At 46.2% G+C, this 25203-nt stretch overlaps 1 protein-coding gene across 5 annotated transcripts; it reads right to left on the bottom strand.

Moving 5' to 3' along the window:
- Nucleotides 1-1248: 1248 nt before the first annotated feature.
- On the bottom strand, nucleotides 1249-23675 carry rbm33a (RNA binding motif protein 33a). 5 transcript variants are annotated; one of them, XM_067251602.1, is made up of 19 exons: nucleotides 23537-23675; nucleotides 22486-22570; nucleotides 22185-22233; nucleotides 21697-21770; nucleotides 21261-21561; nucleotides 19154-19297; nucleotides 18752-18920; nucleotides 18070-18281; nucleotides 16880-17228; nucleotides 15730-15791; nucleotides 13200-13329; nucleotides 12456-12808; nucleotides 11477-11773; nucleotides 10905-11204; nucleotides 9599-10306; nucleotides 7477-7656; nucleotides 6434-6640; nucleotides 5979-6067; nucleotides 1249-5556 (listed from the first exon to the last, which is right to left on the bottom strand). In XM_067251602.1, exons 1-19 carry the CDS (start codon nucleotides 23553-23555, stop codon nucleotides 5508-5510), a joined length of 3777 nt encoding a protein of 1258 aa, XP_067107703.1. In that variant the 5' UTR covers nucleotides 23556-23675; the 3' UTR covers nucleotides 1249-5507. The 5 variants fall into 5 exon arrangements, with proteins under 5 accessions (XP_067107703.1, XP_067107707.1, XP_067107704.1 ...); XM_067251606.1 differs by having other exon boundaries at nucleotides 12468-12808; XM_067251603.1 differs by having other exon boundaries at nucleotides 16880-17225.
- Nucleotides 23676-25203: the final 1528 nt, after the last annotated feature.

Here is a 25203-nt window from a genome sequence, read left to right as displayed (position 1 = left end):
TAATTCTTACAAGAACAAAACGAGCCTAGACTTTAAAATACAATCACTAACAACCAAGGTCTATCAAACCCATTCTCCTCATTACATCTAGTACTCATAAGCTTTGTACAGTCTGTCAATGATGAGATAGTCGCTGATAAATTGTGCAAGTGCGACATCTTGTGGCAAGAGTGTTTATTACTGGCTATTATCCAATCAGACTAGCTCCTTAAATTAGGTAAAACAGCAATATGTGGAAAGGCCATTTAGCTGTTATATATTTAAAACAAAATCCGTTAAATGTTACTTTTTTGGATGACATATTGTATCTCACATTAAATTGCATGATACTTACAATATTGTGAGAAAATTACTTTGAATGGACCTTGATGATTTAGCAGATACCAATAAAAATGCAAACTGGTTTGAATAGCATTACTGTGCATTGAACTGGAGTCTAAACTTTTAGTATTAAAAGATACATCAAATTCTATGAGACACTTGGTGTCTGCACAGACTGAAATCACAGTGAAAACAGACTGCGAGGGGGGGGGGGGGGTCGCACAACCCCTGCACTAAAGTTAAAGAGACGGGCCAGTTTCTGAACACTGTTGCAACATGATCAGGAATTCCACTTCCTTCTCTCAAGTCTCCTCCACATTGTGTGTTGTTGTTGATATTGTGAGGGTGGAAACTGGCAGGGAGACAAAGCATCTCCTCCAGAGCTGTGACCTTGGGTCTCTGGGGGGAGAGATACAAAAGCTGCAAGGCGAAAGCATTCCACAGAGCAGGTAAATAGAAGCCTTCTTCTAATCCCTCCTCCGAGGGCCTCACGTCTGCCCTGGGAGAGGTGGAAGAACAGCTTCTACACGTTGACATTTTGCAAACGTGAGAAGTCTGGCATGGTGGGAAAACCCTAAACTTTGTTTCCAAGCTAACTGAGTAGTCAGGAGTCTTGGATAAATACCAGCTGGGTGAATATAGGCACTTTCTGTACTACTTCCAAATCATAACAGACTGAGGTTTTTGGTGGTGACCACCACCAGGCATCTCCGATTCACCATAATTGACCAGCAGGTTGTAACTCTGTGTGATGGTAAATTGTAGATCTCCTTTCTACTCTGAAACACATCTGTATAGAATGAAACTCTTTGAAAGGCAGTGACTTTTTATTCCACTGAATTAAAAACATTATACAAACAAGCTCGTCTTTTCTGATAGTATCTAAGTATCTAATGTAATCTATTAATAAAAGCAAGATGGAAAACATTTCTAAATATTAAGTTTATTGTTTCAAAAGTCGACCATGCCATCAAACATTAACAGTGTAGTACATTGTGGTTCATTGAAGTTATTGCACATTTGGTGTTGAAACAGTACAACATTAACATTTGCTTACATCACAGTAGTAAACAGAGCCTTGTGGCTACACTGGTCGTGGTACACAACAGGCTCAAGTCATTGATTAGCATTATCGGGAGAATGGAAATACTTTCTAGGAATCTTGTCTCTCGAAATCCGACCAAACAGTGAGCGCCAAGCAGAGTTGACGTGACTTGGGGCTGAGAAGAAGCCTGTGGCTTACAGTGTCAGACAGGTGACATCCCCCCCCCCCCCCCTTCCCCCCTGGTGTCGTCACTATGATGGAATGACTTCCATCCATAGAGCTAACACACAATGGGCAATCCTGGCAAGTTCCCCTTGGCATACACCCCCCCACCCAGCTTGGTACAGAGGGCTGGAGTTGGCGAAACAGAAGCAGCAACAAGAAAAAAAGACATTGGTTAAAAGTTAGAGGTGGGAAATGGAAGGAAGCGGGGGATAGTGGTTGTTGGGAACCCCACCAGAATCCAGCCTATTGGCCATGCTTCTGTGTTGGTCACATACTGAGGGAGGAAAAACAAGTCAGTGGTGTTCTCGTTGGATTGTTTCACCTGCAATGAAAGAAGTTATACACATCAGAGATGGGAGCTGTGGATATCAAAGCAGGATCAAAGCTTGGAATAAAAAATACAGTATCTGCTATATGAAAATGCAAAATTCCTAGTAATTTTAAAGGTTATCAGTTAGTTCAACTGTGGTCGGTGTTCTTCATAATGCCAAATGTTTGATTTAATATTTGAATAAGAAAATATATGTACATCATTTTTTTTACTATAAAATGTTGATCCTGCTTTGATACATTTTAAGTGTGAAACGATCCAACCTATGAAGAAAAGACGTATGGTTACTATTCCACGGCCCTGTAAAAAAAAGTACAAAACACCCTCCAACGTTGTATCCCCTCCGAGGTACCTAGTGGAAACATTTAAAATACTGTAGAGAAAATAATTAAAAGAAATCTCTTATCAAGTAACAAAGACAGCAATTATGAGGATATCCACAACTATTAGCATATGAATTTGTAACTTGAAGCATAGTCTTGATCCAACTTAATTATTAAGATTCAGAACTTGCACTACTGGAGATGGGATGCCCAGTGAAACTGGTACACAATAATAAATCCCTTAAAACAGAGTACAAATAGATCCAATATGAACCTGTTTTCGCCGTTGTAAGACAACTAGTCTTATAACATGACTTGACTTAAGTGGCATTGCCGATACTTAGAAAATCCATAGGATTGCCATTTATATTTAAACCTATTCAAAATGCAAACATTTAAGTGCTTGATATTGTTACAGTAAGTGCAGGTTGACCTCACAAATTTAAAATATCAACACAAAAGGAACAAAAAACAAAACAATAAAACAACGTCCAAGTCAAAAGTTTAAGTTAAACCATGTGATCAAGTGACAAACCAAACCATTTAACTGTATTTAATATAATGCATTGCTCTAACTTACAAATTCAAGATGACTTATTTAAGGTGAGATGTAAAGAAAATAGGCAAATCTGAGTATGTGTTTGCATGCATTTCTTTGGAGAAATTAGGAATATTGAGGACATAAATTTAGTCCAAACAAGTAATCAAATCCACTTGCAAATCCCTACAAAGGATAAAATCCTCATTGCGCTAAAAACGAGAATTCTTAAAAGACTGTACTGCAACATAGATAAGTCGCCCAAAATTGTGTATGTTTTGGAGTGAAATGCACGTCACCAGATAAGAGCTCTAATCTTATTCAGACTCAGTATCTGAAAGTAGTATGTGGAAAATAGGTCTTTGTAAAAACACAAAACACCGGGAATAAGTGCAGGACACATTACCAAGGGGTAGTGAAAGCAAACAGTGAGGACCTTATTCAAAAATATCACACCAAAAACAAGCCAGGCACAAGTACTATGCCATTTGCCTTAAAGCAACCAGAAACGAGGACATTAAAACACACAAACATTGTGGGCTAGAAGTTATTCGGCTTCACATACCTGTAGTTTCATGGTATATATGCCAGTTGTTTATTTTTTTTTTCCTTTTACCTTTAAAATGTCTTCAAACGCCTATTAACAGAAATGTGGTCCAGTCTTAGCTTTTTGGTTCTACATACAAATTAAATGTTTGTAAAATGATTAACGTCTGGACACTTCTTCATATATATAAAAAGTTAACTCGATACATACATCAAAGCACATACTGTATACACATGAGAACACTGATAAACACAGTGAAAGTTATGGTTTTATATACATGATCACTAATATATGGATAATGGTTGCCCCCGCACTATTAAATGCATGATAAACTGTTGCCACTGGATGTAAAGTTGCTCAATTTTATGACTTTTATAACGATCAGACTCTGATGTTAAGAGCTCTGTGACTTATCTTTAGTTAGCAAAAAAAACGTTGGTTAGAAAAATTAAGTGTGGGTCCAAGCTGAACTTGAGTATATTAAATTGAATTGTATAAGGAAATGGCCTTGTCTGACTGGTTGGATACTGACATTAGACCCTACTTCTGGTCAAATATAAAAATCTAAATCGATTCTGATTAAATTAACATTTTCTGAGGTTGGAAAGTGCTGTTAGCTCATGACTGTCATTACAAATGCCTGAAGTTGAAGTGAAATATGTTCTGTTATCCGTACCAGTTGCTTTTCTGCTTTCTACTATGTCACAAATTAAAATCTGTTTCCTATTTGAGATGGGCATGTTTTGTCTATATATGAGCTATTCAAAACACCATCCTGCTTAAACAATTAACTCCAAAACAATTTAAACTGTTTCCTGAATGGATCAACACAAATCACCAACCCTAAATAGAAGTAGAACCATTCATAGAACCCTTACTCCATAACAAATCGCCAAAATCATATTTCAACAGAAATCATTACAAACGAGTTGCAACTTATATTGGGAAATCCCTGTTCTTTAAACTTATTCTGCCATACATGCTATCTAGACCTAAGCACCACTTCTCAATATGTAACCTTTAAAACCTGTCTACAGAACAGAGCCTACTCCAACATGCGTGCTTGAAGTCAAAATGCCCACTAATCAAAGGTAGACAATGATTCTGAAAAATAAAATTGTCTTAAAAAAAAAAAAGAACTCTAGATTTTGTACAAATGTTCTCCATTTCAACCAGCTAAAAGTCCTAATTCAATTATCAAAGATCCAGGATCCGCTATTATGGAATGCTACAGCCAAAGGCACTGGGTAGCCAGTGTAGTCCTACCACTGAACGTGAGTGAATAACAAACTAGAGATATCTACCATAAATGTCTATTAGGTAATTTGGGTAAAGGTTGCTGGGAAGTGAGACAGAATTGCTGTCTTAACTCTGTGAATACCAGTTGAAAAAAAAGCTAGGAGAGATACAGTCAGCAAGAAGTAATTAACCATAACTATAAGTCGCCATTAACATCTCAAATGTTCTCCACTAGGCTGTTCAATTACACCCCACCCCCCCGCCCTCTCTCTGGACATCTTGAAGATGTTCTCTGCCTTGAAAGCATTCTGTCGATGCCAAACGGGAAGACCAGATTCACTATAAGATGCTGCCACCTACAGGAGGGAGGTAACACTTGCAGGGGGTGGGGGAAAACATGCCAGCAGGCAGACAGCACTCCTCTCGCAACTACGCCTGTACGCAACATGACAACAGGAGCCTCATCTCAACGACCCACACAAAACGGCCACACCCAAATTACTTTCTGGAAACCTACTTTGATCAAGTCAGTCGTTATTGACGCGTGGCACAGAGAGGGAGCAACCATTATCTAGTGTTGATAGGCACGGCTAATTATCGTCTCTGCAGGATGCAAGAGATTTCATCAAACCTTCTTCCACAACCTGCATCAGCAGAGCTGAGTGTCTATCTAGCAGATATTGTTCCAGTGTGTTCATAAACAGTTACAGTCCTGTCGGGTAGGAAAACATGCTGCTGGCGTCTTCTTCCTAGTTCCGCAGACTGTGGATGAGTGGTGCTTGTACGAGGGGGGACGAGGTGCTTGTCTGAGGAAGGGCCAGCTGGTGTAGTGTGCCAGAGGGCCGTGTGCTAACGACCTGCTCGTACACGTAGGGAGTGTTCCTGCCGGGCGGGGCTGGGCGTGTGCGGCGCGTCCTGATCAGCGGATCCCTCGCGCCTTAGCCGTCAATCAGCGACACGTCAATATGGGACAAATCTATCATGTGCCTGTGGTGACCAAAAGGAGGAGTCTTAAGTGAGCTGCAGCGATGACAGGCAATGGAATGACTGGAAGTGTGCATCGACTGTTTTCACGTTCATGAATGAATCGGATCATCCTCCAAATCACTGTGATATGGATGCCCATATATCCACTGACAAATCTCAGAAGGTTTAAAGCTAACTCATAATTGAGTTGCTGCCTTCAATAGACAGACTTGGTATTGAATCAGTGAATATTATTATTTTTGTTAAATAAAATCACAGATGGGGTTATAATATAAATATATGTTCATAACTGATTTTCTTGTTGATGACATGATATTGTAAAAAAATAAAATAATTGTGTTTGGAAAACACATTATCACCGCCTGACTGACTGTAGAACAGAATACTGGGATAAAGGGCAGAAGGAAGCAGACTGAGTTTACCTGTTGAAGCTGACTTGGAAGCTGTGAGCGTGCTGGGGACTGACAAATTTGGCGATGGCTTTCCTCTGCTGGGGCAGCATTTTGAACATCTGCAGAGATTTAAAGGGGCTTTTTTTAAGGGACAGTCGATATTTTGACGTTGATGGGGGGGGGGGGGCATGGGGAGTCAGCTACTACTACTGAAGGCCATTTTTGTCCACAAGAGGGAGTGAGGGTGGGGGGTGCCGATAAGGAAACGTGGGTGAACGTTCAAAGGAAAAGACAGAGGGCGCTAGAGGACCACAAGTGAGACACATCGACTAGCGTGCCGAGAGATGCAAGAAATCAACAGTATACACCACTGTTCAAACAAGAATCTCCGTGCCTCCATTTTCTTCGTTTTCACCAAGCAGGGCTGTGTGCAGGTGGAACCGGTTCTACCGGAAGAACTCAGAGCAGTGGTTGAGCAGTCTTACCTGGATGGGTCCGATAGACTGGAGAAGGTTCCTGAGCTGTGTGTCGGTGGTGGAGGAGGAGAGCCCCTCGATGGATACAGTGCTGGACTGGCCCTCTGGGGACTTCTGGTTCGGCCTTGTGGGCATTACTCTGCCCCGGCCAATCGGACTGGGGCTCGCTGCCCCTCTGCCTCTGGCTCTGCCCCGGCCACGGCCCGGAACCACCACCTGCATTTAAAGGCGGAGAGGGAAAGAGGGAATAGAGGGGAAAAGACAACAATTGTTTAGAGCCCTGCTTAAGGGAAATAGCTCGACGTTCTAATGACATATTCAGCCTTGAAGTCAACTTGTGACACATCCCAATGGACAACCGTTCCACAAACTTGTGGGTTTGTCTTTACCCCTCCACAATCAAGGTTTTGGAGAAAATAGGGAAGGGGAGATGCATTTTCTGGTTAACTTATTTCTAAATTGAGCATCGACGTCAAAACACAGTGAGATCTCGGGGCAGGCATCTGTTGCATCTTTACAGGAGCTTGGGAGTGAATGGTGGCATTCCTCAACCTGAAAGGAGGAGGAGGAGAAGAAGGAGTAACCCAGAGAGAGACCTCAGGAAAGAGGGGGAGGATATGAGAGAGGCAAAGAAGCAGAACATACGTTGAGGAGGCAGAGAGAGCGACAGAAAAAGGAGAGGTGGGGAGGATGAGCAAGTTAGACAGGGGGAGAGAGAGAGAGAGAGTCATGGTGGCTGCTCTCCCTGTCCGATGGGACACCGTGTGCCTGGCTGTGACAGGCGTGCAGGAGAGACCAGGAGAGACCCCGTGTGGCACCCCGCTCTCTGCAGGTCAATATCACAGCACCTGGTAAACCGTCCTGTCTGATGACGCTGTCCGCTCTACGGCTGGGTCTGCCCCCGACGCCGCCGGACCCAACGGCACCCGGGAACTAAGAGCAGGACTGATTCAAGGCACCGTTCTGCCTTCACTCTCCGAGTACCTTCCTCATGCAACCCATTTACCGTACGCTTGATGTTAAAACAACACTTGGGAGGAGAGTTATCCTACCCTGTTTGGCTGCGGGCTGCCTATGCCCCCTCTGGCCTCCAGGGCCGTGGCAAGGCTCTGGAGCTGCTCCCCGGGAGGGCTGGCCAGGGTGATCTTCCTCAGGGGCCCCTGGCGGAGAGGGGGGCCCGGCCTGAGGGGCTGCTGCTGCAGGGGGTCGCAGGCGTCCGGCCCGTCTCCTCCCTGGATAAGGGGGAGGGAGGGAAATGGGGGGGGTCAGCATATGCAAGTGACTGTTTGCTCGACCGACAGCCATTCTAACCCCTCTGTCCACTTCCAACATGGCGCAAGCGGGGTTCAGGGAGGCTCTGGCCATCTCCAACAAGCAGCTAAAAAGAAGGCCGCCTGGTAGAGGCTGCCAGGCCTCCACAAGGTGAGGTGGTCTCATTACGGAACAAAGTCACAGTCGAGGCTGCGCTGAGGCAGCGGCGGCGGCGGGGGAGCGCAGGAAAAGGAATTGAAGGTCGCGTTCTCCTTCTCGCACGGAGATGTGACAGATCAATACTGAGTCGAGGGAGGTGGGGAGGGGGCGGCGGCGGGGGTGAATAAATAAAGAAGCGCCGCTATCTGTGGAACCTGTCCGCCCCACACCTACCCCCGCCCACAAATGGATTAATCGTCCCTATAGAACTCACCGCTCCTGATAGCGCCCATCAGATGCTAAGCTGTATTACACTGGAGTGACATTGGCTTGATGTTCAGCCCCCCCCCCCCCCCCCCTCCCCCTCCTCCTCCTCACAGCCTTCGGTAACCAGCCTCCTCGCCCCCTCCTCGCCCCACCCCCGCCAGCTTTTGTGTTGCGTGTTGTTATGCCGGATGAAAATGTAATTTGCCCCCTCCCCCCCCACTTCTCATCTGTGTGACTAAGCTATACAAATCCAAATCCTCAAAAGTGGCGTCTCTTTTATTACACAGGTATTATGGTGCCTCGCCCCCTGTTAGGAGAGAGATTAATTACGCCGCCCGTTTGGATGGATTGACAATTCTTTAGGCTGGCACTCGCACCTGAGAGATGGGAGGCTGATGGAGAGAGAGACAGAGAGAGATAACATTGTCAGGGGCTGCCGTCGATGACAGCCCAACAATGTGCAAGAGGGTGCATCAGTAGATACCGCTTTTCAGCACAGCCACGGGCCTTCAGGCCCCCCCCCTCTCCCTCTCCACTCCTTCCTCGCTCGCTCGCTCGCTCCCTCAGAAAGATGCCGCACTTCAGATAGCTCGGCACAGGTTTCTATTAATGTTCCTGACACTCGGTTATCTTTATCTGCAGACAGCCTGCACATCCCGGCTGTGCAGGGTTACTCTCTGGGACGGGGGTGGGCGGTGGGGAGGAAAGCTTAATCCAAATACTATCACATCTCCTAACACCCCCCCCCCCCCAAACACACACTTTCCACATCCGACCGCAAATCTGTGTGTTTCAAACACGGGGGCCCCTTTTGTGATTCTGCAAATGGAGATTAATTAACAATCGCAGCAGCAGCAACTTATCAAATGAGAACAAAATCATCAGCTTTGGACAAAGGAGCAGAAGGGATTGGGGGGGGGGGGGGGGGGGGGGTTCAGGCATCTATTAGGTTTTACACTTCCCTTTGTCTTTATCTTCCGTAAGAGAATACCTGTCCTTGTCTTATAAAACAAGGACGTCAACCTTTAAGAGCAGTGAACTATGATAAATGTCACACAGCTCACTTTAATGACTGGCGCCTTTCCCGGTAGTTAAGTCAGTTTCAACGCCGGGACAAAACATGCGAGGAAACGGGACCCTTTTACAGATCAATTCAAGCCAAAACGACACGGACGTGTCTGGGTGTCACGTCGTAACAGGTTCCACGCGTTTGGAGACGCGAGAAGGGACCCTCCGAAGGGACTGAGTGGCATTTAAAAAGTATATGTGAATTCTTTGGTTAAGTTCAACTTGTTTGGTTGAGTTGTAAAACTTGGGAGAACTGGACGTAGCATATGGGAATATCAAGTGTAAGGCAGGACATGAGAACAAAATGAAATAGCATATTTCAAATATCATTAACCCTTTCCAGAGCAAGTGATGAAAAAATAAAATACCAAATTTAAAAAACACACCAAAAACCATTGTGAGATTAACAGACATGGAAGAAAATCTTACCCCGCCTAGAAGCTTGACCACACGGACTTTCTGTGGCGGCTGTAAAGTCTCTCTACCGCCGCTGTTGGACCGCTGCATCACTGTCCTTTTCATGATCGATTTATTCCCCTGAAACTGGGCCTGGTCCGGGCCCTGGCCCACCCCGGGGCCCTCCAGCAGGGGCATGTTCCCCGGCGGGGCCTGGGGACTCTGGAACTGAGGGCCTGGTCTGACTGGGTTCTGCAAGGGGGCGTTCCTCCTCTGCTGCTGCCACTGTTCCTGCTGGTTTCCGCCAGGCCCTGGACGCTGCTGCAGCTGCTGCAGCTGCGGGCCGCCCTTGGCCATCTGCAAACGGGTCTTAACGTTTTGACGGGACTGGATGGTCTGTGGGGTGCCGTTAGGGGGGAAGGGGGAACCCTGCTGGTGGGGGACCTGGGGTTGCTGGGGTTTAGGGGGGAAAGGGGCCTGTTGCCTCTGCTGTTGCGGTTGCTGCTGCTGTTGTTGTTGTTGGGGTGGATACGGTGCTGCTGCATTCTGATTGGAAAATGGACCTTGTCCTGGGCCCTGATTGGCTCCCTGGCTGGTGATGCGATCGAGCAGCTCCTTCTTCCTGACGCCGGCCTGCATCTGCCTCCTCATCTCCTTCTTCCTCAGGATCTCCTCCCTCAGCCTCTTCTGCTCCTCGATCTTCAGGCGGTACAGCCTCGTCTCCTCGTCCTCGTCGGGGTCCTTTACGACCAAATCAAAAACGCCACACGGGTCAACATTCTCCTCCTCCTCCAGCCTGTCGGTAAAGGCGCTGCCGAGCGCCGTTTTGAGCCGACAAACTGCAGCGTCGCTGCTGCAGTCATACAGGAGGGTCGATACACCCCGGAGAAATATGTGACAGTATTGATCTCTTTTTTTCCCCATCTCTCTCTCTCTTTTTTGATGGACTTCATGCAAGGCTGCTCCCCATTAATAATCTTCTGATTGGGTCATTAATGGACGCTGGTCACCCCCCATTGCACTAATTACAGGCTTAGTCCAGACTAGTGTGTCAGGCTGCTCCATTTTACAGAGTCACTGACTGAACGACGCTAAATCTTTACAGTACCTGGACAATGTGTCCTTCTTTCAATAGAGAAAGTCGGCAGTCACCTAAATGTCACTACCATCAAGACAATGTTAAAACTAGCTACAAATTACCAACTACTAGCTGCGACATTACCACAGGTCTATCAATAAAAAAAATATATATTTTATAACGTACTAAACTCCATTATCCTGCACGTTCTGTCCATCTGCGAAAAGTGAATACCCCAAATGAAATAGGGAAGGGACTCACGACTGGCGTGGCGCTGGGAGGAGCGCTCGGGATCTCCTTCCTCACCACCGTTCTCTCTGGGGCCCCGGGTGGTGCCTGAGACTTGGTGGGGGGCTGGGCTCTGCCTCTGCCCCCACCGGGCACGGGCCGGAGGTTCTGCCCCGGACGCATCCCCGGCGCCGCCCTGGCAACGGGTCTGACGTTGGAGGTGGGTGTGGAGGCGGGGCGGGCACTGTTCATGCCGGGGTTGCCGGTGGCGACGGGAAGCTCGCGGAGGTTGCTGTTGCGCTGGGGAAGAAGCTGCATCTGTTTGGGATTACTCTGCCGGGAGAGAGAGAAGAAAAAAAAAGTTATTTGAGTGAAGTCAAATAGTTGGATTTAGTTATTTGGACCATTCAAGTAAAGGCAGACAAACATACAAAAAAAAAATAAACAGCTTTCGTTTTGTGGTTAAAGTCGTTTTGGATAAAAGCGTCTGCTAAATGAATAAATGTAAATACAAAAAAAAACTTTAAAAAAACATAATAAACGCTGCCAGAGAATCCCCACCGCTATTCTGTCAGTGAGGAAAGCGTGAGTGGCTTGTGCCTCACCATGCGGGGCCTGATGGGGGCGCTGCGCTGCTGCTGCTGGGGGTTCTGGGACTGCGGGGGCATCTGGCGGGGGCTGCCCCCGAGTAGCTGCTGCTGGAAGGGGCCCTGGGAGTGGTGCATCATGGGCCGCTGCTGCTGCTCGCTGGGGTGGTGCTGCTGCTGCAGAGGCAGCAGGTGGGGCGGCGGCTGGGACAGGTCCTGCCTGTGATGCTGCTGGTGCTGCTGGTGCATGGCCTGATGGGATAGCGGCGGGTCGTGGCGCGAGAGCTGCGAGTGAGGAGGGCCGTGCATCAAGCCCTGCGGACCACGAAACAAAGAAAATAAACAAAAATGACAAAATAGAAACGGAGGAAATGGAGAGCGGAGCGAGTATGCATGAAGACGTGTACACGGGTTCTATTCCCCTTTTCTAGTTGACCAACTCTAATGGTTAGGAGCTGATGCACACATTTCTTGTTTTTCCAGCACTCTGCATCTGATTAACCTCCAATCTGTGTCCTCATATAGCCTGCTGGATACAGCCCAGTGCGCTACACTAGAGGGCACTGTTGCCTGTGTCTACACGTGGAGCCCATTTTGGGAAGGGATTGTGGGTCTCACTCCAATAATAAATATTAGTCTTTCATCTGAATGCTTCAGTGGCCACCAATATTAAACTAGCCTAATTTATTTATGTGTTCATTATTAGGGGTCTCAGACATTTTAATAATCGAGTCCGACTCCAACCTGGAGACATTCATGAATAGAACAATAAACGCCACGCGCGCTCGAGTAGGATTGCAAGGACGCCTGGGGAATGCGATAGGATGGTGAGCAAATAAAACAAAAACATATTCACGCCAGTTCATATCACGGGGATAAACACGGATTAAAAAGTTTCACCCGATCCACACGTCACACAGACCTGGGAGGCTACGGCATGCGGGACACCAAACACTCACTGTATAGAGGTTGTATACAGGTTGTATAGGTCACTTACTCTCATCCGTACCTGCATCCCAAACGGAAGTTGCTGAGCGGTAAAGGGGTTCTGCTGCGGGGGGAACGACTGGCGGAGGCCAGGGCCCCCCATGAACTGGCGGTTGTTGGGGGGTCCACCGTGCTGGCCCAGCCCGCCCATGCCCTGGTGGCCCTGGGGAGGGAGGTTGGGTCTGGGGGGCTCCCTCTGGAACAGGCCCAGAGGACCCGGGCCCTGGCCCGCCTGGTTGAAGGCCGGCTGGCCGAACGGAGGGTGACCCTGGCTGGGTACCTGCTGGTGGTGGCTGTTGTTGCTGTTCATCAGAGGAGAGGAGTTGGGGTGGTCGAACATGTGTTGCCCTGGGAACCGCGGCTCTGTCAGAAGGGAGGACAACAGGGAACAGAGACGTCAGGGTGTTTGGTTGCTGGACGGACGGTTAAGATGCATCAGTTGTCGCCTCAGAAGTGGGGGTTGTATGGCAGGAGACAAACAGCCATACATACTCTATCATCGTGGAGTAACCTCGCTAGCCTACTAAACGTCCGCCATTTGACATGAAACGGCAGAGGAAAAGGACTAAATATGCATTGATATGTATAGTGGCTCATTGAAATGTATGCATCTACACATACATATAACATGAAGTGTCATTAATGGTGAAGCACAGGTGGTGAGGCCTGGTAGGATAAATATGTTAACATCTTAATGTGCAGGGTGGGGAGACAGGATGTGTGTGTGCGCGTGAGCAGCAGGGATGTATCCTACCGCCAATGAAGAAAGGCTCTCTATCCTGGAGGGGCGGAGGGGGCTGGTTCCTCCAGGGCTCCATGTGATGGGGCGGCCGCTGGGGCTGGCCAAAGCTGCCAGGCATGTGCTGCTGGAAGTCCCCAGGTCCCTGGCAGGAGGCACACACACTCAGGAATTAGAGCCCATGGTGTGGGGAATATAGCATTCACAAACAAATTAAACGAATTAAAAGTGGGCATTTGCAGCGCACCATTTCATTTGACTGTGTGTGTGTGTGTGTGTGTGTGTGTGTGTGGTTGGCTGGTGTAACTGAATGGCTGGGGTCATCTGTATTATGCAGGATTTGGACTTGCGTACATCAATATGCAAGACGATATGAAGAGGACAGAAATCCCTGAGAATGAAGGAAGGCTAAAACCTGCATTAATCCTGAGTGCCACTTTGTTGATACGGACAGCTAATGTGTCAGGTACAAGGACGCCCGCGCTTCAGTCAAGGATCAGCGCTCGCTAACTTCTTTGTTTCATCCGCCCACCCCCCGCTTTTGTATGTTCTACCCCCATCACCCCATCCCCCCCGTCCGTCCGCCTAGCTACCTTCCAAGGAAAACTAGATAACGATCCTTTAATCCCTCTTCGGTATAAGAATACCCCCTCATAGCTGTCTCCTTTATTCTCTTAAACATCCGTCTCTGTTGAAAAATTAACCTTCCATTCAACACGTGGCACTTCCACAAAATGGGGTGCTTTACCTCCACCGAGCCCCCCAGTAAATGACTTAAGATGCTATCGAGGCTTTAATCCACCTTTATTCTACTGCAGACTGACAGTGTTTAGAGGGGGGGGGAGAGGGAGAGGAGTCTGCAAAGTTGCTTAACGGAAAGTTAATCATGGGGGCTTTAATCCGAGGTGAAGGAATGGGAGAGGATCACATTGTTATTGCGGACGTTATCGCTCTGCTTCTGAAAGGTCAGGCGCCTGTTTGCACAATGGAGGCTGGGGTTGTATCTCTCTACATAGTACTTTATTAGGATATTTACACATTTGATAAGGCCTGGCTCCCCACTGCCCCCCCCTCCTTCTCCCCTACCCTAGACTGGTAATCCTTGATGATATTTTTTTTTCAACTGTCAAAGGTGCTCAATATGTAACTGATCCAGCGATAAAGATCAAGCTAGCTAAGACAAATGTCAAACAATGGACCGGGGGAGGGGGCCGAATGTGAAATTATTCATTGAGAAATGGAATTTCAAGGATTAGGACTGGCAGTGATATTAATTTGGGGAGATTTGTCTTTAGACACAGCAAACAAAAGTATTAATCTTTGCGAAATGTAGCCTCAGAGTCCCACACTCATCCCTCTCACCTTAAACAAGTGAACTAGATGATAATGATATCATGGATGATGGTGGATGACTGGGTGCCCGGTGGTAAACAGGAAGTTGATGTTTCATCACCCGCATTTTTCAAATGGTGTTCTTGGCAACCGCCGTCTTAAACAAGACTGACACCAGGGGAATGTGACACTGTGCGAGGCATCAGCCAGTTGACCCCCTCCAACCCCCCTCCACCTGATGAGGACGAACAGTCCTTCCATTCCCAGTCAGACCCCATACCATCAATCTCTGCACATCATCACGTGAGACAACACAGGAATCACTAAATTGACATTGAAAGGACACAGACTGAGATTCTTTTCTAATATATATATAGACTTGCCAACAGAAGGCCCTGGCTCATTTGTCAACGGGTTTGTTAAAAACCACATAAAATGCAATTGGATGCAGCCATTTTCCCAATTATCAATTTGCATAAATCCATATAAAGAGCTCTTAGCAGGAGTGTCAGTCAGAAATGAGGCCACCTGATGCCAGAGCATCATTAGCTGGAAGGACCAAAGAACTTGAGGCACATTTGGCTAACTGGATGACTGGCTGGCAGTGCATTTTGTTCCCCCATGCCCAGTCTAAACTCAGTAATCACTTTGCAGGCCTTTCTGTAATCTTTGGAATAGCTACTTTGTTACTCACATACTAAAAGTACCTTATATTATCTACCGATTCCATATTTTTTCAAATTTAGCCTTGAGTTCCATTGAAAAAGGCCCCAGTACTTCAATAATTCATACAGTATTTCAGTCTTTATTCAGATTTTGTCCGCTTTGGGGACACACATTTTTTTGGGGGGAAAGTGCTGTTTTTCCACTGGAAGCACATCCTGGATTTGGGGCTTCAGGATTCCATTATGTGCCAGGCTGTGGTAGCCTTAGCCCTCGTGCATCCATGAAGAGTGACTCTCTAAGCCCCTGCCGGCGCCAGTGCCCCCTCCAGGAGCAGCCGCTTCCTGGAGCCCCTATCAACGCCGCCCAGTTGTGCAGCAGGAGCCCGATATCGGTGTGTTTACAGATTTGCTCTAACAGTATTTGGCTAGGGCGGCCGGCCTAAATGGCGTAATGATATTGCTCTCACAAAGAGGCACGCTAACCGTGTGATGGGAGGCAAGAGAGAGAAAGAGGGGGAGAGGAAGAGAGAGGGACAGCTGCTACTCACGGGGAACCTCTGAGGACCCACAGCAGGTCTGGGCTGGCTCTGAGCAGGCGGCATCAAGGGCACTGCAATGAGAGAAAGAGCGAGAGATGGGTGGAGAGAGGGGGGAAGGTTGGAGGAGCATGGTGGGTAGAGATGAGAGGGGGAGGGGCAGGGGGGTAGGGAGCAGGACAAGCGAGGGGAGAAAGAGGGAGGAGGGGAGTCCATTAGACACCTCGCTGCTAAACACTGTTACACAGGCACGCGTCTTAAATTTCCCCCTCCAAGAAGTGCTCACATTTACACACTGCTGGGAAGCAGCCAGCAGCCATCGGAAATGGTAAAAGCATGTGATTTAGCCCAATGATGGAATACACATAGTAGGCACAAAGGTTAAGACATGCCACAAAAATTCTTTCCTCATCCATAATGGTTAAGACTTGACTCAATTCTATGTGCATTATCGTCTATTCATAATATATAAAATGTGATTTTTTTGGCATCAATAATATTTGGGGGAATAAATGGGAGACATTTCAGGGATGGTTTATTTGCTAAATCAGGTTTGGGAAACGTGCCAACTGGAGGAAATAAGTATCCCGTTATCCTGCCCTCCCCCCGAACAAAACACACCGGCTGGATGTCTGTCTCTCCACACATACAATTAATCATGACTGGAGGCAATCCCTGATCTTTCAGTGGGACTCTTCGTCACAGGAGGAGGAAACAGCCGCCTCCCTACCCTGACACTGACACACACACAAACACACACACACACACACACCTTGCTAACAAATTTCAATTGCAGCCTCGACAGACAGGCCAAGATAAACCCATCTGGGGGAATGAAATGGCGATGCCGCCAAAAGGAGGAGAGGATAAACCCATTACTGGCGGGCAGACCTATTCACTTGTCATTCAGGCAAACAACAACATGACACTCTAATCCAGACACCTTTCATAGCAGTTCAAGGATAACTGCCAACCAAAATGGCAGCGTAGGGCCCTTAACCCAACAACTTGCACAAGCCACAGTCCAAGTAACCAATGAAAAAAGTAAATAATAATAATACACACGTTATATAATGTCTACCTTAATATCCTAAGCCAGCAAAACAACCTCCAACTCACAGCACTGAGAGGGACTGAGACCTACTAGGGGTTCCAGGCTTACCTTGGGCAGGGGATGAGGACGGGCCCCTGAAATGGGGGTTGATGTGGATGTTTTTGGGCTGCTGTGGAGCCTGCTGCTGGTTCTGGTGCTGCTGGCTCTGGTGCTGTGGGTGGGGGTTGCTGGATGGCGGGGAGCTCATCACGCGTGCCTGCGGAACCATCTGCGGCCGGGCCGGCGAGCCCTGTGTGGGGGTCGAGCGGTGGGCCATGTGGGGGGGGATGAGGGGCTGCAGGGGCTGCTGGGCCAGAGGACCTCCATGTTCCAGGAGAGAGTTTGGAGGGTTGTGGTGGTGCTGGTGATGATGAGGGTGATGGTGGTGGTGAGGAGGGGGCATTCTAGAGAGAGACTGCTAATTGGAAGTGTAAATGGACAGATGGATAGAGGCAGGGAGAAATGTGGAGAAACGGAGGGATAAGGATAGAAAGAGCACAAGTCAGAAAGGGTTGTGTCTTGGAGGTCCTGACTTTCAGTTAATAAGCTGAACAACCTATTCTTGACAAGCCAATCACCCAACATAACTTCATTAACTTTTCAAATCTCCAATCAATAAATACAACTCAACTAAGACTTATGCATCAATATATGCAGTAGGACTGCTTTAGTAAGACAACTTCCATTGGACCCTTCTTCATTCACATCAGCCCTTACTACACTTGTTATGGGTAACTAATTGGGGTCCAATACCTCATCATCTTGCAAAGCACCACCATTTGGAGAATTACACTTTTCTTTTCTTTTTTTATGTTATAAATTGACTTTCCATTTGACAGAAATGATATCAAAGGCTTTGCATGAATGGATGAGCAACTTAAACGAACGGATTATGAGCTTGGCAAGATATCTAACAAAAAGCAGGGGCAAGCAACTAAATCCTATGCAAAGAACAAATTAAATTCTGTGTAATGCCAACTAAATGGACCCTCGCCAAACGATTGAGCATAATCCATATATCAACACTGATAAGAGAAGTGAGGTTTTGGATGACTTAGTTCACTAGCAAGCAATCTCAAAAGCCAATAGGAAAAGAGCAATGTGCCACACACAGGTAAACTATCCAACACAAGGGTGAACAACTTGCACATCTTAAGCTTTTCCATTGTAAAACTATTGATTGAAGGAAAAATGTGTCCATGTGCCACAATACCGACAGGCTACTGCAGGTCAGGGTTGGAAAAGGGTTGAGTCAGTACCTGCATGCCCATGTGTAGAGGCATCATTGGAATCCTCTGGTCATTCATTCTTCCTCTTCCTCCACCCCGGAAGTCCCCCATCCCGAACCCAGGAAACATCCCTCTCCCTCCCCTGCCTCCTCGTCCTCCTCGACCACCGAAGCGACCCTGCCTCCGTTGGCGTTCTTGCTCCTCGAACTCCATCAGGTCGGCTTTGGCCTCCTCGGAGAGTTCTGGTGGGGCAGGAGAACCCATCAGAGAGAAGACACCAACACACTTAATGAACCCCTGGAATGACTTAAGGGCTTTGTTATATACAAGCTAAAAGTATACCGTATGTTCTGTCTAGCATGTGCGTCTGCTAAATGACTAAATGAGCATGTGCTAGTGCAGTGGTTCCTAACCCTGGTCCTCAAGGACCCCGTCCTGCATGTTTGACATGTTTCCCTGCTCCAACACACCTGATTCAAATAAATGGCTCGTTATTTAGCTCTGTAGAAGCTTGGTAACGAAAATGCATTTGAATCAGGTGTGTTGGAGCCAAGAAACATCTATAACATGCAGGACAGGGGGTCCCTGAGGACCAGGGTTGAGAACCACTGTGCTAGTGTATTGCCACTGTAGGTGCTACACTAAAGCCATTTCAAGGTTTCTGAAATATGTCTAGAAACAATGAACGGACTGGAAAATAAAGTAAATGTACCTAGTGTTTCAGGTATGTTTCTTCGTTTGCTCGCTGCGTCGGCCAGCCGCACAACGCTGACGTCCTTTCGCTCGGTCTTGAAGCGCAGCCGGCCAGACTCTTCGTCATCTTCCTCCTCTTCGTCAGACTCTTCCTTCATGTCCTCCTCAGCCTCCTGTTCCTTCTCAGCCTGAAAGGGGAGGAGATTCACCTTTGTCAGGAACTTCCAATCAGACCTTTTATTTTCTTAATTTGTCGTTTTTTGCAGTCTCTCCACAAACTCACACCACGGTCTGCCCTATTTAGCAGAAAATGTGTTCAAACACAACGACAAATGAGTGTGCAGTAATGTTACTAGGGGCTTGGGAGTTAGGGAGACTTGATTAGACTGTGGGGAGGGGGCATGGAGACCTGGTGTCCTACCTCGTCTGTGTCGGGGAACTGGGAGCCGTCGGCAGCCTCCTCTTCCTCCCCCTCAGGTGCCTCCTCCTCCTCCTGCTCCTGCTGCTGCTCCTCTACCTGCTCCTCCAGTCGCTCATCGCCGAAGCTGGTCGAGTAATCGTCAACCTAAACACACATACAGGGCCCCGATGTCAATGCTGTGTCGTATAGTTCTGAGTGTATATCTCAAAATATTGTTCGCCCAAATGAACAAACAACGGAGTGCTAAAGCCTTGGTGTACATGCTGGGGGTTAAGCAGTGAGACAGCTAAGCAGAGCTTATTGGACATTTGATTCAAAGGATGAGTCTTATCTCATTATAGTAAATCACTATAGAACAGCAGGGTATCTTGTAAGTTTCAGCTGTACATCCTGTTTTACCATGGGCATATCCCTAGTCATTAACAGTTTAGGTTTTGCACTATGCAAACATTTTAATTAGCATTATTTAAATGAGGGCTCATGTCTCAGCAAAAAAAAAAAAAAAGCTATACACAAATGTAAAAAAATAAAAATAGATTACATATAAATCAAGTGTATCAATAAATTTAAAATGAGCACAGATAAAGAAAACATTGAAATGTTATGATGGGGGGTTGTAAGTGTATGGGGGCTAAGGGGGGGGGGGGGGGGGGGTTCATTGAGCCCCTTGGAATTACCATAACAGTGGGAGCAAGCCTTCATTACTATTCCTGACAGCATTTGAAATTCAATGAGATGTAAATGTTTGACATGATATACAGAAATGCAGGGGGGGGGGGGGGGGAAGAGAGATAAAAACATACTCTCTGCTTCAGTGATGGTGAAAATATCAGCTACTGACTCCTACACAAATCACTGCTTTGTTGGGCCTGGCTGCAAATTCATGAGTCGGCACCAGGAACATCCCACTAAAACACACACACCGAGGTATGACACGACAGTTTCGATTACTTCGCTCCAATGTTTGAATCCCAACGCAGTTCAGAATTCAACTATCTTGATTTAGGCTCTCTGCCAACCGCCTTCCCCAACTGCACACATCACGGGTACAACTCTGAAGATTCTACAGCGTGATAAGGGTCTAGATGTTTACCAAAAGCACACAACCATCTGGTAATGCATGTAGAAATCATTTGATGGCATGTCGTGATGCTTCATAACAGGAGTCAAATGACTAAACAAGGTCAGGCTGGAGGTCAGGGGGACAGTGTTTGGTGTTCTGCACCATTAACCTGCCATCGCCCCCCCCCAACCTACTGGAGGAAAAACGCCGCTCCACACTGCTGATATAGATGGGCAGATTTCCCCAAGGGAACAGAATGCCATAATCCCTTAAACTGTTCCACATATTACCTCTGAATACCACAGCACACAGAAATGCTAAGCCTTGCCAGTTAAGTGACCTTGTAAACACTTCGTTATTATGGACAGGAGATATAAATGTGCATTCCCTCGCAATGTGTTTCAACTGCTGCACAGTGCTGCACATCCACGGTAAAAAGGTCAACGGCTTATCTGTTTGAGAAGAAGTTTTAAAAAATGGGCTCGATACATCTTTGTCAGGTGTCAAACGCCATTGCATCAGCAAGTGGACGGTAACAGACATCGCACACGGATCCGACCTTATCTCTCATCCTCCCATTCCGCGGTGAAAAAGGGAGAAATGGAAAAGAATAAAATGGGGGGGAAATCGCATCAATCATTACGAAACTGGATGTGATGTCCTTAGGAGGGTCAATAATCTTTTCACCTATGTGAGACTTTATCAGATCAAGTCAGAGCCCCAGATAAAAGCCCCGGCACATTAACCTCAGTCCAATTGGCAGCACATCTCTCCATGCACAAAGCAGCCTCTAACTCTGACAAAAATACAGGACCCAAGGTCACAATGGCACAGGCCTTTCAGCAAGCGACCGAGCGCCATTACACCGCGCCAAACAAGCTGTCAGTGCAAACTTTGTCAGCGGGCAGATAAATAAACTGCAGGAGGGTGATAATGGATCTAATCCCCCCCAGCCCTCCCCCCACCCCCCCAACCAAACCACATCCCCTAGGGCAAATCCCCCTGAATATATCTGAAATGTGGCCCTGAGAAAGGAGGACTCACTTGAAATTCGTCATCTATGGGCTCATTGATTTGAATGTCAAGCACTTCGTCCTGGTAGAGCTGGTCCACCTCTTCCTGCTCTCCAGAGTACTCCATCTGGTCTTCGGCCAGTCCTGCGTCATCGGCCATGCCGATGTACTCCTCCTGCTCCTCCTCACCGGTGTAATCGCCCCCCTCCTGCAGATAGCCACCCAGCTCCGCCTCCTCGTAGCCTTCCTGCCCCAGGTTGACCGCCTCATCTGTGTTGACCTGCTGGTCAAGGGATCCACCCAGAGTGACATTGAGGCTCACGCCATGCCCGCTGAAAAGCATTACAAAAAACAGAACAGTGAATGGCAAACCTGGGTGCTAGCATAGCAACAAACGTGAGTGTCACAATGGAGGAGATCATGCGGACGAGGAATCGGCCACGTCGGTGCAGATGCTGTCAACAAACCTTATGTTTTGATCTTCGTCGTCGCTCTGCAGAAGGTCATCGTTCAGCTCTTCATCTGATGCCTCTGAAGGATTCTGAAATCAAATTACCAGATTGTATTCAATCTCTCGCAAGCCCACTTGCTCTGTTGTTTATCATATTTGTTTCTATGAGCCATAGGTTTTAAGTATAGACACATTTGCCAAATCATCCTTAAATGAATTTTTCATCAGATGTATTTGTGTGTGATCAACTCCAATGGAAACTAAATTTCCATGTGGTGAAGAAAATCTGCCCAGGTTAAGGACATTTTTTTAACCACTCTACTTCCTCCCGAGTTCACAGCAACACATGCTCCTGTGGAGGAGACACCTGCTACCAGCCTGCTGTTCCATTCTACACCGTTTACTCAGATACATAGGATGCATCAATTACCAAATAACTCACTTAAACCTTGTCATATTGCATTGTCAGTTAAGGTAAATTGTGTGCTTATGGTTTTGTCTTACTTTTTTAGATGTCAGCCAATCTTCTGCCAACAAATCACCCTCAAAGTCACTTTTAAAGGGAGAGAAAGCAAAATATAGGTTACAAGTAAGTAAACTAACTCAGAGAGACTTACGATAGTAAGTACTGCATGCAACTCAAGGGATATTGCCTTGTCAGTTACACAATTTTAACAATCCTGAACATTTAAAGAATTAGGGGGTCCAATATCCAGCAGATTTCCCTTCCCCGGCCTGCCTCAAGACTATGGCCCGCAAAATATTTGCATCCCACATTTGTTAGGACCCCAAACTCTACACTTACCTCTCTAAATCGTCATCCTCCTCTCCTCTTCTTCTGCGGGACCTCTCGGCACCTGGTTTGTCATACTCATCAAAGCCATCATCTGCTATCAAGAAGACAAGACCTATTATAGTGAATTTGAGTAGTTCAATTGCCTTTACATAACTAATATAATCCATCAAATAAATTCGTTCTAAATTTTGGACATACTGGAAAAATATAGAAAACAATCGGGTCCATCATATTCGTTTATAGTTGTTTTTTCGCTTGCTAGTTACTAAGGCAATGTTTTAAGTGCTTAAGCGGACCAGAATACTAAACCATATTGATCAAGGCAACGAGCCGAAAATAGCACCAATTACACAAACTCGCAGAAATCGTGTGCTTTCAAAACTAGCTATAATAACCCTATACAACGGCTATAACCATTGGGTTGGGACACATTTTGATCGGTGACGCTTAAGCCAATTACACAATTAACTTTCTAGCCTAACTGATACGTGCGCGGCTGACAATAGTACACAATACCAGAAGGCCTCACTTGCTAGCCAGCAGCAGCTCAGTAGGAGCCAGCAGAGAAAGCCAGCTAGATAGTACAGTATACACTACGTTGGCTCGCGCTGCCGAACACAGATAAAACTACCTTGTGCAAAATGCAGCAACTTGCAATAGTGCAATCAGCACAATAGGAAGATTGATTATTGTTAGCTAGCCAGACAGACGGTCGGTAGCTACTACTAGCTAGCTTGCTTACTAGAGTAGATCTTGCTCAACTACGACGATAATATGCCGTGCTGTTGACGTTGTGCTGCGCAAAAATAAGTCACACATGTATTCGTTTATGAAGGCAGAATTAACAATGTTCGTTGATAAATACAAATTTAGCTTTGTTTGGCACAATTTTACATCAGAACGTATATGTTAACTAGCAAGAAAAAACATTGTTAGCTATCAAACACTGCTCTCGCCAGTTACGCTAAAGCTACAAGGCCTTGTGTTCAGGCTTTCTTACGCTAGCTAGGCTAGCATGTTTACTAATAATTTAGCTGACGTAAAAATAGAAAAATCCTACCTTGGGCACTTGCCGCCATTACGCAATACCGTTTCCACGATGTATAGGGGTTATAGTAGGCTATATGATTGAGAAATGCATTGAGATTTTTACGATTTGGGTTTCAAACAACCAGCTTGCTAGTAGTAGAACCGTCAGGGCTTTGCACCACAATCAGAGCATAAACATGGCAGAATGGTAAAAGCCCTGGTGCATTCTGGGTAACCTACAATGAGTGGTCCTTAACACCGATCAGAAGTCAGTTCTTGGTGTCAAAAAGCACTTAAGTTGAGTAGCTTTTAGATCTGGAGTTTTGGTTGGAGTATTTGGATAGGTGACACAGGCCTATTGATGATGACTGTAGAAGGATGTTTTCGCTGTTTGTTTAGCCTAAAATGCTGTGTTTTGTCAGTCAAGGTAGTATAGCCGCAACAGTAAGACATTATTTGGATTCCAGAATTACATTATACATTAATATAATTTACTTTGAATGGCTTCTTTTGTGACCTACTCTGACCCCTTCATCTGCAGAATTTTTCCTTCACTCTTTATTAGATTTTTCATTTGACCTGATTGTGTGTATCAAGACACTGCAATGATGTGCACTGGTATCCCCAGAACTGGTTACAATATTTTGGTGTTAAATCAATATAACTTTTTTGGCCCTTAATATAACTGATCTTAATGGACAATAACAACATTTTTGAGAACCAACATTTTATATTTCTGCATTTAAACTTCAGAACAATTATGACATTTTTACTGATAATGTTTATGACATCAGAATATATCTGCACTCACTGTCTTATGCCTGATGCGGTGCTTAAACATGGATAAACATTGTAGATTTGATTTCTTAATTACCATTGTCTGGGCTTGTAAGTGGGATCAGCCCATCAACCAGCTTAAAAGGAGTAAAGTTAGGAGAAATGTTGCCAACCTTTGTGCATAACAGATGATCACCATCATCATGAAAAGAATGAATGATCCATACAAGTCTGCCAAACTCTTAGTTATGTAATAATCCAATTGTATCATTCACACACATGATTTGGCATACACATAGGTTTGGACATAATATTCTGGCGTCAGTAGACAGCTGTAACGTTTAGTTGTTGCTGATTTTGATATGCTTTAATGATATCTTGGGATCACGTGTAGTCTATACAAGTAGCTGTTTTAGTGTCAGTCTCAAGAGCGCAGTTAAGCCAATCTTATTCAAGTCACACATTTTATATTATTCTTTCAGGGACAAAGATGTTCTCGTTTTCACAAAGGTTTTGGCATTACAGTTGTTTTCTATGTTCTTGGTTCTTAAGTCTGGAGTCCATTAAGCTCATAGTGAGAAAACCAGGCAGTCGTCTGACTCTAGCTAGACTCGTGCAGAAGTCGAACCCCACAAATTCCTCCAGGGCTGACAAGCGTCAACAAAGAACCCTAGAGACACCAAAGGGAGGTGAGCAGTGAACTGAAGCCTCATTGTATTGGCTCATTATGGGGTCCTGCAGTGAGGAAGAAGCCATTTTGTAGCACAACAAGGTCAATATGAACCTGAAAGCCAGAGCGATGGGAAGGATCAGCCATGAGATTTTTAATTTGGGAAAGCGTAGAGGGACTTTTTTAGTGAAAGACAGTCTGTGAATTCTAATGGACTATAGGGATTGGGAGGATAAGATGTCGAGCTGGCA

The sequence above is a fragment of the Osmerus mordax genome, chromosome 15, assembly GCF_038355195.1.
Source record: "Osmerus mordax isolate fOsmMor3 chromosome 15, fOsmMor3.pri, whole genome shotgun sequence".
Classification (NCBI taxonomy): Eukaryota; Metazoa; Chordata; class Actinopteri; order Osmeriformes; family Osmeridae; genus Osmerus; species Osmerus mordax.
Note: the sequence above shows the minus strand (reverse complement) of the source record. Positions and strands in the feature narration are given on the sequence as shown.